This window comes from Pelecanus crispus, chromosome 6 (assembly GCF_030463565.1).
Source record: "Pelecanus crispus isolate bPelCri1 chromosome 6, bPelCri1.pri, whole genome shotgun sequence".
In the NCBI taxonomy this organism is placed as follows: domain Eukaryota; kingdom Metazoa; phylum Chordata; class Aves; order Pelecaniformes; family Pelecanidae; genus Pelecanus; species Pelecanus crispus.
This window is the reverse complement of record NC_134648.1, coordinates 33,246,720-33,267,986: the sequence shown is the minus strand read 5'-3', so window position 1 is coordinate 33,267,986 and position 21,267 is coordinate 33,246,720. Positions and strand designations below refer to the sequence as shown.

At 48.3% G+C, this 21,267-nt stretch overlaps 1 protein-coding gene across 1 annotated transcript in view; it reads left to right on the top strand.

Annotated features, from left to right (window-relative positions):
- PAPLN (papilin, proteoglycan like sulfated glycoprotein) overlaps positions 1-17,955 on the top strand; it is a 39,520-nt gene extending 21,565 nt beyond the window's left edge. The window contains exons 13-28 of the mRNA XM_075713031.1: positions 1,480-1,687; positions 3,312-3,488; positions 4,798-4,954; positions 5,591-5,677; positions 6,209-6,500; positions 6,631-6,748; positions 7,441-7,570; positions 9,106-9,757; positions 10,560-10,697; positions 11,567-11,691; positions 12,587-12,725; positions 14,063-14,200; positions 14,870-14,997; positions 15,586-15,694; positions 17,043-17,218; positions 17,780-17,955. Coding sequence (XP_075569146.1) covers positions 1,480-1,687; positions 3,312-3,488; positions 4,798-4,954; positions 5,591-5,677; positions 6,209-6,500; positions 6,631-6,748; positions 7,441-7,570; positions 9,106-9,757; positions 10,560-10,697; positions 11,567-11,691; positions 12,587-12,725; positions 14,063-14,200; positions 14,870-14,997; positions 15,586-15,694; positions 17,043-17,218; positions 17,780-17,955 — 2,950 coding nt within the window. The remainder of the gene's footprint in view (positions 1-1,479; positions 1,688-3,311; positions 3,489-4,797; positions 4,955-5,590; positions 5,678-6,208; positions 6,501-6,630; positions 6,749-7,440; positions 7,571-9,105; positions 9,758-10,559; positions 10,698-11,566; positions 11,692-12,586; positions 12,726-14,062; positions 14,201-14,869; positions 14,998-15,585; positions 15,695-17,042; positions 17,219-17,779) is intronic.
- The last annotated feature ends 3,312 nt before the right edge of the window (positions 17,956-21,267 follow it).

Genomic DNA, 21,267 nt, shown 5'->3' with positions numbered 1-21,267 from the left:
CTAATAGCTTAGGATTTGCAATGCTTTGCCCTCTGATGAGGGTCCCAGCCTTGTGGTTGACCTTGTCTTCCAAAGGAAATGAAACAAGTATCAGACAAGATGTCCTGGCTCACAATTGAAGGAAGCTGTAGGTGGGCCCATACAGTTAATACAGTCTTTCTAAAACTGTACATTTGCTTTACACTAGGCAGAATACAGTTTGGTTTTTTTATCCCCACTGGAGCTTCTGAAAAATCTTGATCAAAGAATTTGTTTTAAGCCCTGCAACCGCATTGCTCTAAGTAGCTTCTACTTGCTGTCGTTGTTCCCTTTCCAAAGGGAGCATCTTATTTTACAGCAAAGGCCATTCAGTTTTGGTCTGATATTTGCACCTTTAAGAGTAAAGAAGGGTATCTTAAGGAGATGAACATGTCTTCTCTTGGCTGAGTCTGCTGTGGAGTTTCTGGCAGAGTGTAAGTGTGAATTGGCTGGCTGAAAGTCAGTTTAGGGGTGGTGACAGTAGACCAGGGAAGCAGCTGGAAGGCTAAGGGAGAAAACATGAACTGCCTTCACACCCTGGCTGGAGCTTACCTGACTGCAAGGGGAGGTAGCAGCTGACAAGCAGATCACCATGATGTTCCCCCTGCACCACCAGTGCCTTTAGACTGTGCAGCACGCCGGAGTAGGAATTACACATCATGTTGTCCCTGAAGCCAGGCCATGTAAGCTGCGGTCCCGGCTACCTGGGCAGCTCTGAGACACAGGAGTGGACAAGGGCAGGGATTTTAGCATCCAAACAGTCAGATCGTTTTGTGGACATTCCCTCTTCCATTAGCAAGGGTATGCCATTTCTGTGACAGCTTCAGCAACCAAACACAGGACAAAATCTATTTAAAGTTTTTGGGGCTTTTTTGTGTGTGCTGCTGTTAGAGAATTTGGCCAATGGGAGGAATAAAACCAGCTTTGTACTGGCTGTCAGCGAAAAGTTCACAAGCACTTCCAGGAGTGTCTGGCATAGTTTGCAGGCAGACTGAGGTCTTGGCTTGGTTTTACTGTTTCTGATAATGGCTGGGGTGTAATGGGTGGTTAGGTGGGTTTAGGTTGCTTTTTTTTCTTTTAGCTAATCTGGATTGGGGGTTTTTTGTTTGGTTGGTTGGTTTGGGTTTTTTTGTCTTTGGTATTCCATTCAGGCATGACATTTTTTCAGACACCAAGAGACCAAAAGCCATGGAGAAAAATCTCCCCGCTCTGGGAAAGCTCTGCACTTCCAGAGAAACAAGTATTTTGCAGTTGGGGATTTGTCTCTGGAGTGGGACTCTTGCTCTTCATTGCCACTTAAGCTGGGCAGCGCTTGGTCAAATGGGAACTCATCTCTGACTCTATTCTGCAAAGGGACATTTTCCATGTCTGATTACAACAGGGACGTGGCACTGACCTCCTCTGTGCGTCTGGGCAGTTTAGCTGGGCTTACATTTGTTTGCTTGATTCTGTGACCTGCAGGTGGAAAATGGGGGAGTGGGGATCCTGCTCAGCTACCTGTGGTGGGGGCACCCAGACTCGCTCCGTTTACTGTGTGGCATTCGACGGTCAGAGCTCCCAAGGGGTGGTGGATAACGCTGAGTGCATGGCCTTCGCGCAGCAGCCTCGCAGCAGTCAGCCCTGCAACATGAGACAGTGCGCGACCTGGAGCACGGGGCCCTGGTCAGAGGTGAGTTTTTGCGTGGGAGGCAACTGCCTCTTGGCACATATTAGAATCATAGAATTGTTTAGGTTGGAAAAGACCTTTAAGATCATCCAGTCCAACCATTAACCTACACTACCAAGTCTACTCTAAGCCAATCAAGGGTAGACTGGACTAAACCATGTCCCCAAGTGCCACATCTACCCGTTTTTTGAACACTTCCAGGGATGGTGACTCCACCACCTCTCTGGGCAGCCTGTTCCAATTCTTGACCACCCTTTCCGTAAAGAAATTTTTCCTAATTTCCAACCTAAACCTCCCCTCATGGCTCATGGCTCCTGCCTGTGCTGCTTACTTCCATGCATATTGCTGCCTCAGCATTACTAGCCCTGGACAGCAGTACTAAAATCACAATGGTCGGTAAGCAAGATACTCTTGAAACACTGGTGACCTGCTGTTTGCTGTGTGTCAGTGCAGGGCTTCTTCAAACACAGTTGAGTGGTTCATTTTTGATGCCCGTGTACTTTTATAACTCCAGGAGAGGAGACTGTTCAAACTGTATGTGCTCAGCGCTGCCAGCCAGGCATTTAGAAGGCACCTTATGTTCCAAGGGCTTAGAAAGTAAAGGTAGTGTCTACTCAGTCCCTAAAGTGAATTTTCCTCTTTTAAAAGAAGTACATGCACACTTGCAACATTTGACTTATGCTCTTGTGGTGGTACTTTGTCTGAGTGGTGCAGCAGCATAAAATGCAACTTTGAGGCACGATAACATAGACGGTAAAGTCCTTCCCCCGCCCCTCCTCCCTCTTGTGAAATGTGAGGTGTGAATACTGAGATGACTTCGGGGCTGCGGAGTAAGAGCACTGTTTGGGGAAGGCACCAACAGTTGTGTTCTTACAAACTGATTCCTAAGTGATTCATTCTAGGGTTCTCAAAAGCAACTGTGCTTCATGTGGTCTCAGAGATAAAGGTCACTCTAGTAAATGAGTGGCTGAAACTCAGATGGGAAGCTCATCTGAAGTAATTCAGACTGTCCCCAAGTTAATGCTCTCTGTAAGAGCCCTTGGTAATTCACGGAGAAGTAGGCTGGATTCCAGGAAACACCACTGTGAATTTACGAGGGCATTGAAAATGTCACAAACCAGTTACTAGTATAGAAGTTGTGTCACAGGCCCACACTGAAAAAGTGGAGCACAAGGTCTTCAGGCAGAAGACATGAGCAATACAAGAACTTAATCTTTTTATCTTCCCTTGAATTCTTTACCTTGAGCTGATTTTAATCAGCAGTAAATAACATGAGATTCCAGGTATTTCCTGTCATTTATTATCCTCAATGTATTCTGCAGTATTGATATTTTCCCAAAATCATTTTCCATGTCTTCTTTGGTACAGATCAAGAGAAGTGATATGACTAGGCCAAAATCATCCAGTGAGCTCCAGGTCTCTCAGACCCTATCCACCATGCCTTATTGTATCTTCTACAGAATAAACAACTACTCTGCTAACTCCCATCCCAGAAGATGGTTTTAATGATGGTTGGTTGTTTTAGGCAATCTCAAAATGGTTCTCTGCCCTGATGTTAGGGAGCACAGCCTGGAAATGCAAGTGGAAGCCAGGTGCTTCCTTGTAATTGTTGGGCCCTTTTCTGCAGTGCTCAGCCAGCTGTGGGGAAGGGGTCCAGACCCGGACCGTCACCTGCAGAACGCAGCAGGGCTCTCAGGCTCAGGACTTCGCTTGCCTAACGGAGCCAAAGCCATCAGCCACCCAGCCCTGCCTTAAGGAGAACTGCATCCAGGAAATTGGCTGGCATGTTGGAGACTGGGGCCTGGTGAGCATTGCACTTGCATGGTTTGGAAATAACTGATTATACTGCTGTGCTCCTCACAAACAAGCTTTGATCCGTGCAGTCTGCACGTTGGCTGAGGCTGGGAGCACGTACTGCTTCATTACCAAACCCTTGGCTCACAGTTGTGTTGTAACTGGCACTAGTAATGCTCCAGTTAATCTGCTGCCTGCTTTGTATGCAGCTGCTACAAAAATAAATCCTTTCGGGGGGGGGTTATAGTTTCGGTGACAGTGTCAAAATGCAGCCAATAAGCTGAAAAAATCCACTCTTGCTGCTTATTCCCAGTTCTTCGCTCCATCACTGTGAATAGCAGAACAGCTCTCTGGCTGAGTATGGCTTAGATCTCCAGGCTTCAGGACTGGTCATTGCGTTTAGTGATATGGTTTAAAGTAAATTTTGGTAATTGTTCAGATAAACTGTGCTTCAGCTGGATTACTTTTGTCTTTGTGGAGGGAGCCAGACTCTGTTCAACCCGGGAAAAGTGCCGGGGGGAGGAGATAGGGGTAGATCCAATGCATCAGGTGACTTCCAAATACACTTTTTCACTTCTGTGCTAGCCAGACCAGCTTGTTCTGAGTTAGAATATGTTACATCTGGTTCTTCATGAGATGTGGGCCAAGTTTTAATAGCAGCTAAAAAAGTTGCATACCTTAATCTTGATCTTTCCTTGCCCCTGGTTTTCCAATATCAGAAGGGCTCCTATCTGCATCTGAATAAGAGGGAGAAATATTCTCCCAGGGTTTGTAGAGCTTGCCACGAGCAGGTGGGTTACACAGATACCTCATCCTCTTCCCTCTCCTGAGCTGCGCTCATTGCTCCCTCTTCATCCACAGCTTCCAGTGAGAGGAACCCCAGTTAGCTGCTTAGAAGAAACCCGCCAGTTTGCTCTGCCATTGTAAACTGTTGTTCTTGAATACATAGTTCAAATCTGACCTTCTCAGAGCTGGTGGATCCCCATAGTATTGAGATGACTTCAGGCCAGGCTGAAACAATTCTCTCCAGCTCCCTGCTGCACCACTGCGGGTAACAGCAGCTCATCTGGGTGTTGCAGGCTGAATGTGGCTCAGGGCCTAATGCTTCGGGCTGGGTGCAACATTTTGTAAAATGGTTTGAAGTATGGTTTTCTAATTGTTCAGATGAATCCAGCTGAAGTATTGTTTGCTTTGTCTTGGTGGAGGAAGCTGTGCTCAGGCTGCAGCTAATTGTGCAGGTGTGCCACACTTCTGATCGGTGGGGTTCCTGCATTTGGCCTCTGTTGCGCCTGCTCACTTGCCTTGTCTCTGTGCCCAAGTGTTCGAAGAGCTGCAATTCGGGCATCCGGACACGCCAAGTCATCTGCGCTGACGGCGACTCCAAATTCTACAGTTCTGAGACATGCAAAGCCATCCAGCCACAGAAACCAGCCACCCTGGGTAGCTGCAACATGCAGCCCTGCTACCTGCCACAGCGTGAGTGATACTGCTGCACACCTAGCTTTTCCTAAGATGCTTTTGTTTAGGAGTAGAAATTCCCAGCTCTGCACCAGCTTCTGTTCTCCACTTCGTGCCTGCCTGTCTCCATCCTGTGAGCTTATGTTTTGTGCACCTAACCATGGCATCTTCAGAGTCCCGGCACCTGTGCTGTTTGAAATGCATGTAACAGGCTTGAGAACAACATTGGTGGGTGTCCATTTGGAATTTGGTATTCTGTGATGGCTCTGTCCCAGTGTGTGCTGCAGACTGACCCCAGGAACTCCCAGTCAAGAAGGATGGCAACCTGGGCAGGCTCAGTAGCTAAAAACTATAGCCAACTCTCATCCCTCTGTGGACCAGTTATAAAGGAGGCACAACGGCTCAGAAGGTTTTGTTTGCTGTCTGTGTCTAGTCTTCAGGCCAGAGCTGAAATGCTGACTTTTGTCAGCCCGCCCATCAAAGGTTGCTGTCCTAACAACCCAATCGTATCCAATTGCTGCTCAGCAGCTGTTCCAGGAGAAAAGAAACATTTTCATCACCTTTAGTCTCCTCTTGGCTCCTAGATGCATTTGCAATTATTAGAACATAGGGCTGGATTAACTGCACTAATTTTCTGTATGGCTTTTTTTGCAGACGTCCCCAGTATGCAGGACACTATGGGATATGACATCACTCGCCAGTCCTTGCTGACACGTTACAACCCAAACAGCCCTGCCACAGGTCTGGAAGGATTTTGTTAGTTTGGGTTTTTGGTGATGGCGGACTTGAAACAGGGTGTGGGTTCCTACTTTTATTAATTTCTCTTGTTCATTTCATGGCTTTCTAGAAAACTGTGGAGCCAGGGACAAAGTGTAGATTCTTTTACATGATAGTGAGCAGTATCTGAATCTGTCCATGAAGAAGAGACTGTACAGTATATAGATCCTAGGCTCTGGCAGCATGACTTAAATGCTGGCTGAGAGAAATGCTGCCCAAAGCAGATCACAGGAAGACGAAGGGATCATGTGAGGGAACCACAGTATGTGGCAGGTGGTTTCTCATGGGACAACAGGAAGAATGGTCAGGGCAGTGAGCAAAAGAACCTCAGGACAACCAAATCCAGAAGAGTAGGCCAGAAGACACATATTCAGGTGAAATCCCGATATGGAAAAGCCTGCCATGTAGCCCTGAGCAGGTGAAAGAGAGCAGAGATGAGGAAAATTGACCAGACTTTGGCTCTTACCTGCATGCTTTAAGGAGTTCTCTCCCCAGATTCTGGCGATAACAGGATGCTCCCTGGGAGCTCCACAATCCACAGTACCTCTGGGAATCACCACATCCCATCCACCACGGACCATGGTGGCATCAACTTGTTGCCTGTTCGCTGGGAATCCCAGTCACGCTCATTGGGTTCCCATCAGCTCAGCTTCTCTCAGGACGCTACTGCAGGGACTGGCTCTCAGGACTGTCATCGGAGCCCACACGGCTGCTGTCCAGATGGGCACACTCCGGCTTCGGGCCCTCTGGGGAGAGGTTGCCCCTTCAGCATTTGTCACCGAAACAGGTAGCTGGAGGTAGATAGGCCTGAACAGGGAAGCATTGCCTTTCCTGGGGGCTTACTGAAATTTACAGCCTGTGCCTGTTGAACCAGGCAGGTCAGGTATTGCTGCAGCCCTTCTGCCTTCTGCCTGTAGGTACGGATGCTGTCCTGATGGAGTATCGGCTGCCCAGGGTCCAAACAACATGGGATGCCCACAATATTACCGTGACATTCAAGCGAGCAGAAATCAGCCCACTGTGGCTGCTCCAACAGTAAGTACAAAACCCCTGTGCGTTTTAGCCATCCATAGGGTATGAAGATTCAGGTTTGACCCCGCTGACTCAGATTGTGGGTTTCTGTTGTGCTGCCAGTAATGCTGGAGAACCAATCCTCCAAGCATAGCATCAAGCCCTTTGGCCCACTTTGCTCCTGTTCAGTCTGGGGCATCCACCTGCGATCCCCTGTAAGCAGCAGACAGGGTGGGTGGTTGGGAGATGTCTGAGAAGTAGAAGAGCATCCTGTGTAGAACTGATTGAATAATCCCGAGTAATCAAATTTCTGTCAGTCAGAAACTTGCCATCCAATTTCTAGGAGAAAAAATGGGAAAAACATGGCCACTATTAATTGCCTTTGTTTGTCACCTCTGCAGATTAATTGAGGGCAAAGTAGTCAGGGACATAATTCCCCTCATACCTTGGGGTGCTTGGTGGGGCTGGCTGAAAAAAATGGCCTGCTGCTGGGCTGGTTAGGTCTGTCTTGCAGAGAAGTGCAGCCCTGGCTCCGTGGCTAACAGCCAAATTTCCCACCCCTTCCCGGCATGAAAGCCTCTAGGAGGCAAACAAACAAATAGTCGTTCCTCTAACAGCTGGCCTTCTGCAGCCGACAGCTTGGACACGGTGCCTTGCATGTGCTACTGTCCTCATGTATGCATGATAACTTTTGGCTTTCAATTCCTGTTTCCAAGGCAAGCCAAGCCTTGTCCCAGCAGCACCCCTCAGGCGAGTGCCGCAGTTCTGTGTACGGCTGCTGTTTTGACAATGCCGCTTCAGCTTCAGGTCCTCGAGGTGAAGGATGTCTCAATAGGCCCAACTACCGTAAGTGATGCTTTGGCTTCTGGTTTAGAAACGTAGGAAGAGTCCTACAGAATCTAGTAGTGTATGGAAGCTTCTTGTGTAGAGGCTCTGCTCTCTGTAAAATGTAGTAAATTATCTCTTTGAAAAGAAATTCTGCCTGGTGGCTGGGGCAGGGGAAGCTTGGAGGGAGTACAGAAAAGCAGCCAGATGGTTCAGTTCTGTCAGCTACCACAGAAATTCTTCTTGTCCTCTGCTGATAGTTGCACAGAAGTGTGTTTGTGTGATCTCAGTCAGTCTGTAGGATTTCCGGGGAGCTGCTTGCCCCTAAGAAGACATCCAAATTAGTTACCTGGGTTTAGGAGAAGTAGGGCCTCTCTGAGGAATCAGGGTCGTGCTCAGCCTTCAGACAGCCCATGGACAGGGGTGGAATGAGAGCTACAGCTAAGGATGGAGGTGTCGCTCAGGGCTGCATGGGTGCTTTCAGCCAGCAGAGTTCAATACAGTGCCTGCTGTACTATGAGGGCACTGGAGCTGTTGGGCAAAAGCATCTCTGCTCCTTTAGTTCCCAGCTGTATCCTCTGCAGGCACATTGGACTTTTTACAGGGGCATGTAGTCATAGGACAAGGGGTAATGGCGTTAAACTGAAAAAGGGTAGATGATCTTAAAGGTCTTTTCCAACCTAAACAATTCTATGATTCTATGATTGAGATTAGATATAAGGAAGAAATTCTTCACTATGAGGGTGGTGAGATGCTGAACAGGTTTCCCAGAGAATTTGTGGTTGCCCCATCCCTGGAAGTGTTCAAGGCCAGTTTGGATGGGGCTTTGAGCAACCTGGTCTAGTGGAGGGTGTCCCAGACCATGGAAGGGCGGTTGAAACTAGGTGATCTTTAAGGTCCCTTCCACCCAAACCATTCTATGATTGCTGCTGCCTTGCCTTGCCCTGTTGCCACAGCACAGAGATTGCTTGTTCAGTCCTGTGGGGATGCCTTGGGGAAAGGGAAAGCTCTCTGGATCCTCAACCAGAGCTTGGCAAAGGACCCCTCAGTCGGAGCCCTGCATCCAGCGTTTGTCAGCATGTGGCTGTGATACCTGTGACTCAGAGCACAGGGTCTCCATTTGTAGATACAGTGGGCTGTGCTCCTCTATATTAATGTGTGGAGAGGTATTCTGTAATGTATGAGACTTCACAACTGGGTCTAATCCACTTGCTTTGTGGGCTGGGAATGTGACAATGGCAGCCACAAGCCCCAGAGCCAACCTTGCAGCTGCACAATTCCCCAAGAAAGGCCATAAAGCATCCGTCTAGTATCTAGATTCAGAAATGTCTCTGAGGTTGATTCTCCTTCACCAGTGGCAAAACTGGGGCAGAAAGAAACATGTGAGCAGCTGCCCAATTTCAAAGGAGACCTGGGTGCAAAACTCAGGTGTCCTACTTTTCCACCTGCCCTCTGCCCACATGGCCCATCAGATCATCTAGGTAGGTGGCTTGAAGCACCCAGATCTTTGTGCTTCGTGACCCTCACATCTCCCTCTGTTCTGCTCTTTTTGGTAGCGTATCCTGTCATATGCCTGCTGCCCAGTGCCCACGGCCCCTGCACAAACTGGACCACTCGCTGGTACTTTGTGACTGTTGTTGGCAAGTGCAACCGGTTTTGGTACGGTGGCTGTCACGGCAATAGAAACAGCTTTGCCTCGGAGGAGGAATGCATGAGAGCGTGCCACAACTCTGTGGGGGTCAGTCCTCTGGAGCACCAGGTCTCTTCTGGCACAGGAGCCCTGCAACACCAGCACGCTGGCTCCCGCTCTCGTACAGGGGATGCTCGGGGTCCGCAGCAGCCACCCTCGGGACAGTCTGCAAGTCACAGCCAAGAGGGAAGAGCCTATGGGGCTTCCAACTCCGCACAAGACAGCCACAGACAGGACAGCTGGAGAAGTGAGGTGCTGCCAGAGTCTTTGCCAAGGACTGGTGCGGTGGAGAGCCAGCGCTGGGGCAGCCAGCAAAGCAGACTGGACAGCCTGAGCCAGCTGCACTTGTGGGAAACAGCAGCGCCTGGGCCCTCAGAGAGGCAGAGTAGCAGTGGCCAGCAGGTGCTGCCCCATGAAGGCAAGCAGTGGCATAAGGCTTTCAGAGCAGATGTTTCCATGATGGAGGGATTTGGGCACCAGGTGTCTGCAGACTCATTCCCGGCACGGTCTCCACACAGGTGGTGATTTTATTTTTTTTTATTATTATTTATTTATTTTTTTTTCTCCCCCCCCCTGTTCTGCCAGCTTATTGTGAAGCATCAGTGCAGCTTCCCCTGGAGTGAAAGTATTGCCCCAGCCGGGACCAGCTAACTGGGAACACCATGCAATGGATTGGCTATACATGTGGCCGTTTGGCAAACCAAATTATTCAGGCCCTCGATTTATCTGCTCTCTCTTTTCTTGCACTCTCCCTGCTCTCTGACAGCACTGGAAGTATGGTGTGTGAAATGACTGCAGTATCCTGGGGTCTTTGTCTGGGGGGCATTTCCTACACTGTAAATGAGAGTCCATAGGTGTTTTTCTTGTTCTGACCAAGAAATTGAGGTGAGACTCTGACTTCAGAGCCTTTATCTCAGCACTGCACGGAGCAGCAGTGGGTTGTTCTAGGGAAGACTTTTAAGATGCAGAGTTTGGGTCAGGATCCAGTGTCACCCTGAAAACCAGGAGTGCGTAGAGCTAGATCTAAATGTGTCTGCACTGAATCTGTGTATGTCTGCTGAGCTGAACCCAGTTCCTTCAGAAGAAATGGCTTGTAGGACTCTCTCTCTCTTCCTGGAGATATTGTAGCATTCAGTCTGTCCAGAGCAGCCTTTGCCATGTAAGAGAGGGCTCCTCACACGTTGCCTGGTGCATCTGCTCAGAGCTGAATGGGCAGCCGGTCCTGCTTTGCCCTGTGATTGTGACTCATCCAGAGTCACACTGGAGGACCAGAGGAGAGGAGGGCAGCAGAGGTGCCAATGGAATCGCTTTCTCTTTCAGAGCCATCCTGGAGGAAGCCAAGCCCTCTCTTGTGACAGCATTCGTGGGACAAAACATCCAGCTGGCCTGCAAGACAGGCATGTCCCCCTTCTCCAGAGTGGAGTGGATGAAGGACGGCCGACCAGTCTCCTCTGACAGGTGAGCTCAGCTCCCTTCATTGTAGAGCAGATGGGCTCCTTGCTGGGCACAGTGCCAAATATGCTCACCTGCTTTCTTTGTCATTTTACTGTTAACATTCTTAGGAAAAAAAAAAAAAAAAAAGAAAAAGAATACAGAAGCAAGGCCATGTACTGACATAAGAGCATGAACCTTCTACCTGGTCTGTGCACAGCAGAAACGGATGCAGTCTGCAATGGTATTGAGGTGTTGGCTAGTGTTATGGGGCAGAACAGGTGCTGTCCCGTCAAAAGGTACTGGTGGAAGCTGCCATGTGGGTAGTGATACAGAAAAATGTCATCTCTGCTGGATTTATCTTGGGGCAGCACTAAGACAGTAGTCCAGGGTGAAGCTTGTAGCCAAGTAACTCATTGTTCCTCTGGCTGGAAGTTTCTGGCACTCCCATCTAAGATATAATTTTTTTTAAAACTACTTTTAAAGCCTGTTTTTCCTGTGAGGTCTGTTTCCAGCAACAGTTAGGAGCCAGTCAGTCACTGTGTTATGAAAATCACAGTTAAGAAAAGTCCAGTTCTGCTTTTCTGTTTGCAGATGACTGCTGGGGCTCAAGCTCCTGCCTGCAAGGGCATTTTGCCTCCTCATGGGAGCGGGTTGCTGAAAGCAGTTCCCTGTTTTCCCATCTCAGTTTCCTCTCTGTTCCTGACCTCCTTTCTACCGCAGTTATTTCCCCTGCCTGTGACCCCTCTGTGGTCAACAGAGTTGTGTTTTTTTCTAAGCCGGGGAGGGCACAACGTGGTGATGGTTTATGTAACGTCGGCACGAAGGGCTGCTCTGCCTTGGCCAGTTGCTGTCCGTGGCCAGGCAGAGGCAATTAATCCTTGCCCCTGTTGCAGGCACACCTACCAGTCTGACAGCTCCTTAGTGATCAGCCACGTCAAGCCGGAGGACGCCGGGACTTACACATGCCTCATTTCTGACGGGAGGACAGAGAGCCGACAGATTCAGTTACAGATCATAGGTGACTTGTCTTCCACTTAAGACCAAAGAGGTGGCTCAGGGCTCCTTGTTAATGGTTATTGACAACAGGAGCAATAAAGCTGGCTGCAGGAGCAAACTTCCTCTGCTGCCACACTGTGCTAGCCATGTTGCCTTCACTCCATGGCGGCAGTGTCCCAAGAGCTAGTCAAAGCAGGCGGTCTCCTCTGCTGTAGGGGTGCCAAGAGGGAGTGTGGAGGCAGCAGGGTGTCTTTTGGTGTTGCCTCATGATAAAGCCTTAGCCCTAAAGCTCTTCCTCCCCTGCAGTGTCACCCCATAACCGGAGCCGTGGCTTCCTCCCTGGTAGCCATCGGCTGCCTCCCGATCCCAGGAAGGAGGCTCCACAAGAGAGATTTTCTGCAGTTTCTTGGATTCTCCATCTCACACTATAATGTGACCAGTCTGCCATAACTGTCTGTGCTGGCGCATTTATGTCTTGTGTTTTGCCCAAACAGGTCCTGCTGGATAACAAACGGTTCCCTGTTCTGAAAAACGTGCCTTATTTAAGAAACAAAAGCAAAAAAATATGAAAGACTAGTCTCAAAAGATGGGCCAGCAAGGCACCCTGTAGCCTTCAATCTCTGAAGTGTACTTTGTCACAGCAATGGCACATGGGGCAGAAGGCATTGTGGCCTAAGGGATGCTGCAACATGTTCACTGACAGAGGAGAGAAAGGAGTCTAAAATTGCTTGCCTGCAGGTCTGTGACTCTCATTAGTAGACAGTGCTGGCTTACTGCACTAGTCAGCCAGAAAACAGATGGCTGAAGGGCTCTTTGGCTCCAGTTCAGCAAGCTCTCCCAAGCTCATAGAAACCCTACGCAAGAGGTCACAGTAAGAAGGGTCCTTTTATTCACATATGGCATTTTATTTTGAATAGAGTACCAGAGCGCTGCTCTGGCAGAGGGTGAGAGAGGTCGGGTCCTCCACAAGGAAAATCAGCAGCATGAAGAGCTATCCAGAGGCAGGAAAGTTGTACAGGCAGCCGGTTCCTCTGTGCACCAGCAATTCACATACAGGTAAGTTCACATACAGCAACAGTTTGTCCACCATGCCCAGCTGATGAACCATATGGCATCTCTTCATGTAGAAAAGCTGAAGATTGGAAAGGTCCTGGGTCAGCTGTTCTGGGGCACGGTTGGGAAGCAAGCAGTATTGAACTGCTGACAACAGGGATGGGCGAAGATCCCAGTTGCAAGCTGTCTTCTGTTCTCCCCAAGGATCTCTTGGAAGAAGCATATTCTGAGCAAAGATGCACAGGAAGGCTGACAGCAGAAGAGCTAGGTTCAAACGAAAGTAGAAATATCAGGGCAGAATCCTTAGCTGTTCAACTTAGTGTAGGCAGAAAGAGAAAGCTGTTCTGGAAAAAAGCAAAGCAAATAGGAACTGCTTAATTAGCACAAAATAGATATATGTATATCAAAAAAAGCTCCAGTTACTTTAGCCCCCACCCATTTATTTTCAATATTTTATGAACAAATCATTTTGACTCAAAACTGTTTCCTCACGTACTGGGTGGCATATTTTGTTCAGCATGTTGGGAGTCCAGATTAAATGGGACCATGATCTGATCCCTCCCTTATTTTGAGTTTACAACCTAAATCCCAGCCAATTTGCTGAACTCCCCAGCAACCTCCTTAGCTGCTTCTGCCCAAAAGCAGAAAGAAGTGATTCATTGAATTAAGGCTCTTTGGTTTTGTTTTTTGGGATCAAGAATTCAGGTCAGAGAATGGGGGTGGAGGAGATGATTTTTTATTTGACTCTAGGAACATGATGGTTTAGTTCCCCTCTAAAATGGTGTTTAGCTGCAGTTATAAGAGAGCAAAGAACCTGAGAAGATGAGTGGTGTGAGAGCTTGACCTCAACCTTTCTGCTGCATGAAGTGGATGGCCAGCTCCTGGGCCTTGTGTGCAGTCAGGTAATTGCAATGTGCTCTTCACACCCCAAAAAAATATCTGCTCGTTTTTGTGTGCCAAGACAAGCACCTTGGAGGAAACTTGCTTGGTGCCCTGTTCAGGACTTCGTACCATTTGCCATGCACTCATGTTGTTAACACTTCCTAGGCTGTTATCCAGGGGGATGCTATAAGAAACAGGGTTGCTGTCTCCGAAGGGTTAAGCTGGCTGGCTGGAGTGTGGCACCAAGCTGTGCAGGATTTGATGGAGGCTGGTCTTTTCTGAATGTTTGAGTGAATGTTGGTAATGGCAAGTATCAGAGCTCTGATGGGAGTGCAGAGACCGCCCTTTTCCCATTAGAGGCAAAAAATAAGGCTTGTGATTAAAAAAGCCTTGTGCTGGAGGTCAAATGCTGTACGAGGATGTTTCTGCATCTTTTGCTGTGCTTGTGGACTTTGCAGATTGAGAATGGATAAGAGCGAGCCCTCAGTAGTGGAGGCCAACATTGGGGAGAGAGTCAGACTGCCCTGCACAGTGGAAGCGTCACCAGCTCTCACCATCGAGTGGCAGAAAGACGGGCAGCCCCTCTCCTCTCCCAGGTGAGCTCCCAGGTGTCTCCACCATACCCACAAGAAGGTTCATGTGGAGGAGAGCCTCTCCTTTCCTTGCCTTGCCTTGCCTTCCCTGTCTTCTCCTTGAGAGAATGGAGCTGCTGGCCATGCAGATAGGGCCCATCCTGCTTTACGCCGGCCAGCTTTTTCCATTAGGGCCGGACCGTACTGCCTGACTGCCCTAGCCTCGCTCACAGGTCAAAGTCTGAACATTGAACCCGCAAGTGAACAGCTGTGATACAGGGTCTACAAGTGAGCCAAAGCGGAAATTTGTTCATCTACAAGATTAGCTGAGAGAGTGACAAGCAAATTTGCCAAAAAAACAGCTTGTGTGTGGGGCAGGGCAGAGCTTCACAGCAAAGAGAGAGATCGGGGTGCCTGCAGCGACCTTCCGCAGCTACTGGTGCAGCTCTCCTGCAGCTCCCCTCACCCTCTGCTCACAGAAGCCTGCTCTAGCAGCAAGTTTTTCCAGAGTCTACAGCATTAGTGCTGGGATTTGAGGACCAGGGGTTGCATTACAAGTCGAACTGAGCTGCTGCTAAACCTTTGCTCAGTGTTACTACAAAGCTGCGCACGAGGCTCAGCTTCAGCTCTGGTGGCTGGAGTCCCATCCTGACCCAAGCACAGGCTGATGGGCTTTCTGGTTTTGTTCCCCAGACACAGGCAGCAGTCAGACGGGGCCCTGGTGATCAGCCGGGTCAGCTCTGAGGACGTTGGCGTCTTTACCTGCGTTGCCTCGAATGGACGTGACCAGGACCAGCGCCAGGTCCTGTTCCGACCTCTAGGTACTGGATGGAGGGAGGCATGCATGGCATGTCTGTGCACACACGCGTGTGCACACAAGTGGGAAACGGGGGGCTGAGCAGTGTGCATTTCTTGTCTGGCCATGCCTCTTGGCTTCACACCTGATGTTTAACAGGCAGCTTGAGGACAAGGGAAGAGTGAGTTGTTTTACCCAATGGTAACCTGTGAGTGTCTAGTAGATCACGGTGCTCCAGGCAGCTGGGAACAGGGACTAATAGCACAGTAAGAATGACTCTCAGGGCATTGTTTCTGGGACACTCCTGTGGAATGGGTATAGAGGCAAGAGGAACTAAGGAGATGGTTGTTCTGTGCATGTGATGTGCTTGTGTCCAGCTGGAGGAAAAAGATCTTCGAGGCCTCTGCTACTTGCCCTTGCTTGGGCCAAAGCCCTTAGGAAATCCGCATTTCTCATAGCAAGAATGTCATAGCTCCAAACATGCTGTTTCAAGGCCTAGGGGCTCATAGCTCATCGTAGCATATGTTGGACTTTTCCCATGAGGGACCGCTCCTGCTACCAGGGGCAGCGTGGCATTGTCTTCCTGCTAGCGATGATTTCCCTTCTGGTTTAGGAGAGCTGAGGATCACTGGTCTTCTGCCAAGCATCACAGTACCCGAGGGAGGGACTGCTCAGCTTCATTGTACAGTGACTGGCAACAATGTGAATATAAGGTGGTCAAGGTGAGCAAAAATGAGACAGAACTTCCCTTTCCTTCTCTTCCTGAACCTCCTCACTTACCCTCCAAATAATAATGCAGGATGCCTGCCAGGTAAGAGAGACCCACAGTTCTCGGCCCCAGCTAGCATCACCTACCCTTTCCTAATCAACTTGCCTGTTACCTAAAAATCCTGGGCCAGATCCCTGTGAGGTGTAGTGGTCACCAAGTTCGTGTTCCAGCCAAATGAGGAGGAAAGCAGACTTTAAGCTAAGATTTCATGGAGTTCAGAAGGGCTTCATGCTGGAAAGCTAGTGACATTACAATAACAAAAACTGTAAGTGAGTAACCAGAGGAAGACCTTTAGTTGGTCTTTATAAAACTCTCTCTGCCTAACCCTAGCAAACATTTTAGTCTCTACAATAACAGCAACTCTTCTCCCAGCTTCCTGCTGCGACAGTTCTCTCAGTCTACTGTCAAGTGGGAGCAAAGGAGAATTTAAAGTGTTTTAATAAAGGTAAAGTAAAAGCTGTGTCCTTTTCTCTTGATGGTTTACAGTGAAACTCTGAATTTGTGTGAGTGTTTGGGGGGGGACACGGATTTCCCTCTTTGAAAAGAATCCGTTCTGTTTTGGAGCCTTCTTGCAAAGGGTCCAGAGAGATGGATTGGTAGTTGTTTAAATCCCTCTACTCCAAGGGGTAGGACTGAAGTGGGCCATCTCACAAAGACAGCTTTTCTTCCATATGTAAGTTTGGTATTTGAGTTAACAAAATGATGCAAGTTTCAGGGTCTGAATGAAACCCTTTTCAGTGAAACAACTTTAATTTCCTTGGTAACGAGGAGTTCATAATTCAGGCAATTTTCCTGTTGGGCACAGAGTATTCCAGGAGGAACAAAACAGACACAATCTTGCTGGTATTTTAAACATTTTCTTTAAACAAACTTGTAAGGGAGAGGAAAGAGGGCGCATTGCTCAGTACCCAATATGTTCCTCAAGCAATATGCGTTGCTATCGATGCCAGCCAAACAAGCACTGCCAGACCACAACCTGGAGAGAGGGAAAGGCACCCTGGATTTTCTCTTAGTTCCTCAAACCTCAAAAATGTGTAATAGTGGGAAGGGCAATGTCTTTATACAGAGCATACAGCTAGCTACCTCCCACGCAGACGATGGGCTAATGGAAGCAGACTCACTCAGGCTCGTGTTACTACACAATTGTAGAGCCAGGTCATGGCAAAAGAAGATTTCTTCTTCCATCCTGCTGAATTTGTAACAATTCACTTCTTTCACAGAGCATCAGTTCCCAAAGAGCACAGAGAGCTCCTTCAGCCCCCATGGGTGGGAATAGTGATGCAAAATGGTTTTCACCACAGGAACGGAGTCCCCATGCGGGCAGATGGCCACCACATCCACCTGTCCCAGGATGGAAGCTTGATCATAAGCAACGTTCAAGAGGCTGACGAGGGATCCTACACATGCAGCGCCTACAGCAGCAGCAACTCCGTCAGTGCCAGCACGGAGGTGAAAGTGCTGAGGAGCAGGCCTAGCAGTGAGTACAACCTGTCCTCCTCGCTTCTCCCAGCACAGTGCCATGGCCACCTTCATACGTCTGCCCATTGCGTGTGCCCGTCCACCACCTGGGCTTTGGGGAGCGGCAGGAGCCCCTGGGTCGTGCTACCCGAGCAGCCCTGCTTTCCCTCTGCAGAAAAGCAGGACTGCGGAAACAAGCCCCCCCTACCCTACCCCCACTAGGACACTGGGAGCCTAATTAACTTCCTGAGGCCAAAATGCCATGGTTCATTGACCAAATAGATGGCTGGAAGATTCGTATTTGGACCCTGGACGCCATCCAGCTGGCTTTGCACAGGGTGGAGAGCGGTCTCTCCTCAGGAGATCAGCCCCAGAAACTGCGTTCTCCTCCTGTTATCCCACCAGAGATACCAGTTTCTCTCTCGTCCTTGGTGTTGGACTATATTTAAAACAATCCCCTTAGAACCGACAGGGTGGAGAAAGCGGGAACGTGCTGTGTCTTTTGGGAGGGGAAACGAAACCTGCGGGTTAAGCCCTGGCAGCGCATTTACAGCCGCTTCGCCCTTTTGCTTGGCTGCAGCTGCTGCGAACCGCCTTGCGGACCCGAGCCGAGAGTGCGTGGACCAGCCGCACCTCGCCAACTGTGACCTGATCCTGCAGGCGCGGCTCTGCGCTAACGAGTACTACGCCGGCTTCTGCTGCGCCAGCTGCTCTCGCTACCGGCCGCAGGCCAGCCCTCCTCGTCACCGCGGCTGACAGACACCTCCACGGCCGCGTGGAAGTACGGCTGACAGATTACAAGACTGGACGGCTGAACTCCATCCTTTTACTGCATGAAAACGGTTCTGGGAGCTTTGCCCTGCTGGAAAGCTCAAGAGGGTGAATTGAACGGTGTCGGGGGCGTAACTGTTCAAAGGTGGGAGACCCACCACCCTCAAGTTTACTGCAAACTTCCCCCCCCCCCCCAATGCCTTGCTGTAGCTAATCCACCTCTTCACTTAAGGGTGGCAGCTGTCATTCACAGAACAAGATGACGCTGTGACTTGAGAGAAGGCAGATAACCAGCATGAAAGAGGGAGAGACCAATTCTTCATACAAGCATGAGAGAGAAGTGCTCTTCAAATCATCGCTGAAGTGTTTGAAGATGGGCCTGAACTGGCTTAACCAAAGCACTAATGAGCGATGAACATTTGTAATCCTGGGGAGCACTTTCCATCTAAATGCAAAGGACTCTGGCCATGAGAAGCAGCTTGAGGCATAGAAAATTAGTGTTCAGGTCCTATGAGCTTACTAGCTCTAGGGATGCAGCTGTAATGTCACCTTACTGTAGCTGTTTTATTCCAGTAGACCTGAGACAAATTTCTAGCTGGGTCAGTTTGGTTTCTACTTGACTGTAATCAGCTTTGGCATGAAATGCAGAAGCAATGCTTCACAGAAAGCTTAAGACAAAATAGAGGAATACTTTTAGCCCTTCCTGAATGTTAGGGGTAATTTAGATGAAAATACCAACACTGTTATCTGTTCTGAGATGCTGCAGTTTAAATATCACTCGCTTTAGGAAGGCTCAGCAGATTTTTTTTTTTTTTTTTTCTGAGCCAGAACTGTGCTGTTGAATTTATTGCAAAGCTGGGCTCTGTGGTAGCATTGCGCTGAGTTTCAGCTTGGGGAGGCGAATAATAATATAGAAATACAGGTGGGGCATTTGACATGCCAGAATAAACCTCTCAATGATCTGCTCTAGTCTCAGTTAACTCCAGGAAAGCCTGGCTCTGCATGTGGCCTGGGCTCGTTCCGGCTGCTATGGGCTAGCAAGCGAGGCATTCCAGGTGCAGGGCAGCTATAGCTGAAAAGCATTCTCCAGTTCAAGACTAAAACTGAGGGACAGCGAGCATGCATACAAAGCTCTGAAAGAGAAATTTTCAGGTATCTGGGGGGGGGGATTTGTGGGGAGGTGAGATTATGTACTGATTTGTTAAACCAGGAAAGGCCCTTCAGTGTTGTCAGTATCTCAAAATAGAATTATAACTTCTGAGCAAAAGCTTTTTTTGCTGTTGTTTGTTTGGGTGTGGGCTGGTTGTTGGGTTTTTTTTTTTTTTCTTCTTCTTTACTGCCTCCATAGCATTGTTGTACCCTAGATTCAGCCGTAACAGTCCCCCTCTTCCTCATTCCAAACTCTCTGCTGAGACTGGGATGGGTTAATCATTATTAATTAGCACCATCACCCATTTATTATTTGCACAGCTGTAGCTATAAACTAGTAGACTAGTGTATAGTGTTGATGTTTTGGTTGGGGGGGGCTGTGGAGGATTAGGGGTTTGGTTTTTTTTTTTCCCCTTCTCTATTTCTGTTACTTTAAGGCTAATTCAAGCCTGTGTGCATACCCCTCTCCTCGCCTTCAGTCCAGACTCAGTTCTCAGGGCAGCAGTAATACATAGGTGTAAATCCCCAGGCTTGCCAGCCTAAAGCTGGTTTGGATTTTAAATCCAGTAAATCACTTCAGCTGCACCTAAAAATAAGAATTACTAACCTCATGATTGCACTCTCTTCAGCACAGGTATGGCTTCGGGCTTGGACACGCTGCTTTAAGATGTGAACAAAACTGAAAAGTCTCAAAGCAATCCAGTAAAGGAGTGAGGTGACAGTTACCGGCTATTTTTTTGGGTGGGGCTTTCTGTGGTCTGATAGATTCTGCTTGCTAGAAAAGACCAAAAAAACAAAACAACCCACTTTTTTTTTTTTTTTTTTTCAGTTAAGATGCTTTATAATTGGAAAAAAAAAGTCCTCTGCTGTAATTCATGGTAGGCATTACAGTGTAAGGTTTAACATTGCTATCATTGGATATTTAAGAACAATGAGATGGGCCTGAGAACTTCTAATTGTGTTTTTATATGTTTGCATTTAACATCTCAGTCCAGCACCTTTTTTGTGTGTGTGTGTGTGTAGGATATATTAGTATTTTGGTATATAGTAAGACTTTATGCCTTTTGAGACCAGGGACTGATCACAGCCTGTGTAAATTCCAGTCTCAGTGAAGCCCTCTCAGCTCACATGCGGCAGGCATAGAGGATAGTCAAGATCTGCGGACCTGCTCAGGAGCACAGCTAGAAGTTGACTGTGGTTGTATCAGCCCCTTTTGTCCCAGAAGCAGCTGTCAGAGGCTCTATTTTTAGAATATTTAAATAATCTGTTTAGTCAGCTTTCATTCAAGCTGTATGGGTTATACACGATGTGGCCAGGGAGCACTTTCTCAAGACTCAAGAGGGCTGTAAGAGGCACCTGTACTCTGATGAGCAGGACTTGAGGTGCTTCAGTTAAGCGCATGTTCATTCTCTGACCTCCTTTCAGCTGCGTAACCACAGTAGTAAGGATGGTATTTGAAGGCATGCAGGTCACTGCTCTAAATACACATCATCACTGTAATAGTTAACAAAAGGGTCTTTTTACATCTTCTGTTTGGCAAGCTGAGCTTTCCCCTCTATGTAGTGCCACTTAACTGCCTAACACTGTTTACTTTTTTGCTTTGAGAATCAAGATGTTCATTTTCTTCTCTAAACAATGGATTGTAGGAAGGTCGTATCTCCTTTACTGTTATCTCCAGGGCAGGGGAAGGGTGTAGCTACACTGGGCTATTTTCAGCTGATCTTTGGGCACTGCTGTGAAAGATATGGGACTAGTAGGAATGAAAGCACGTATAGGTTATTCTGTTATAAAGTCTACAAATATTTGCTTAGTTTTTTGAAAGCTGGAAAAAGCATTGGTTCCAAGCTCAAATACCATAGGGAATGTTGGCCATTACTATTCGTATCACACTGAAAACAGGTAAGAATCTGTAAAGAAGAAAAGCCCTGGTTTTCTAGACCATATCACTCTGAGGCTTACTGTACTTGCCTGGAAATGGGAACTAGGGCCAACCAAAGGGAGCATTTCTTCCCCTTCAGGTTACAAAGTCTGACTTTTCCTTATGTCTAAAACTATGTGGTACACATAAGAATGCAGTAAGAAACAGTCACAGGGTAGGTATCAACTTACTGGGAGAACAGAAAAGGAGTGAAAATACACTGTCTTCTG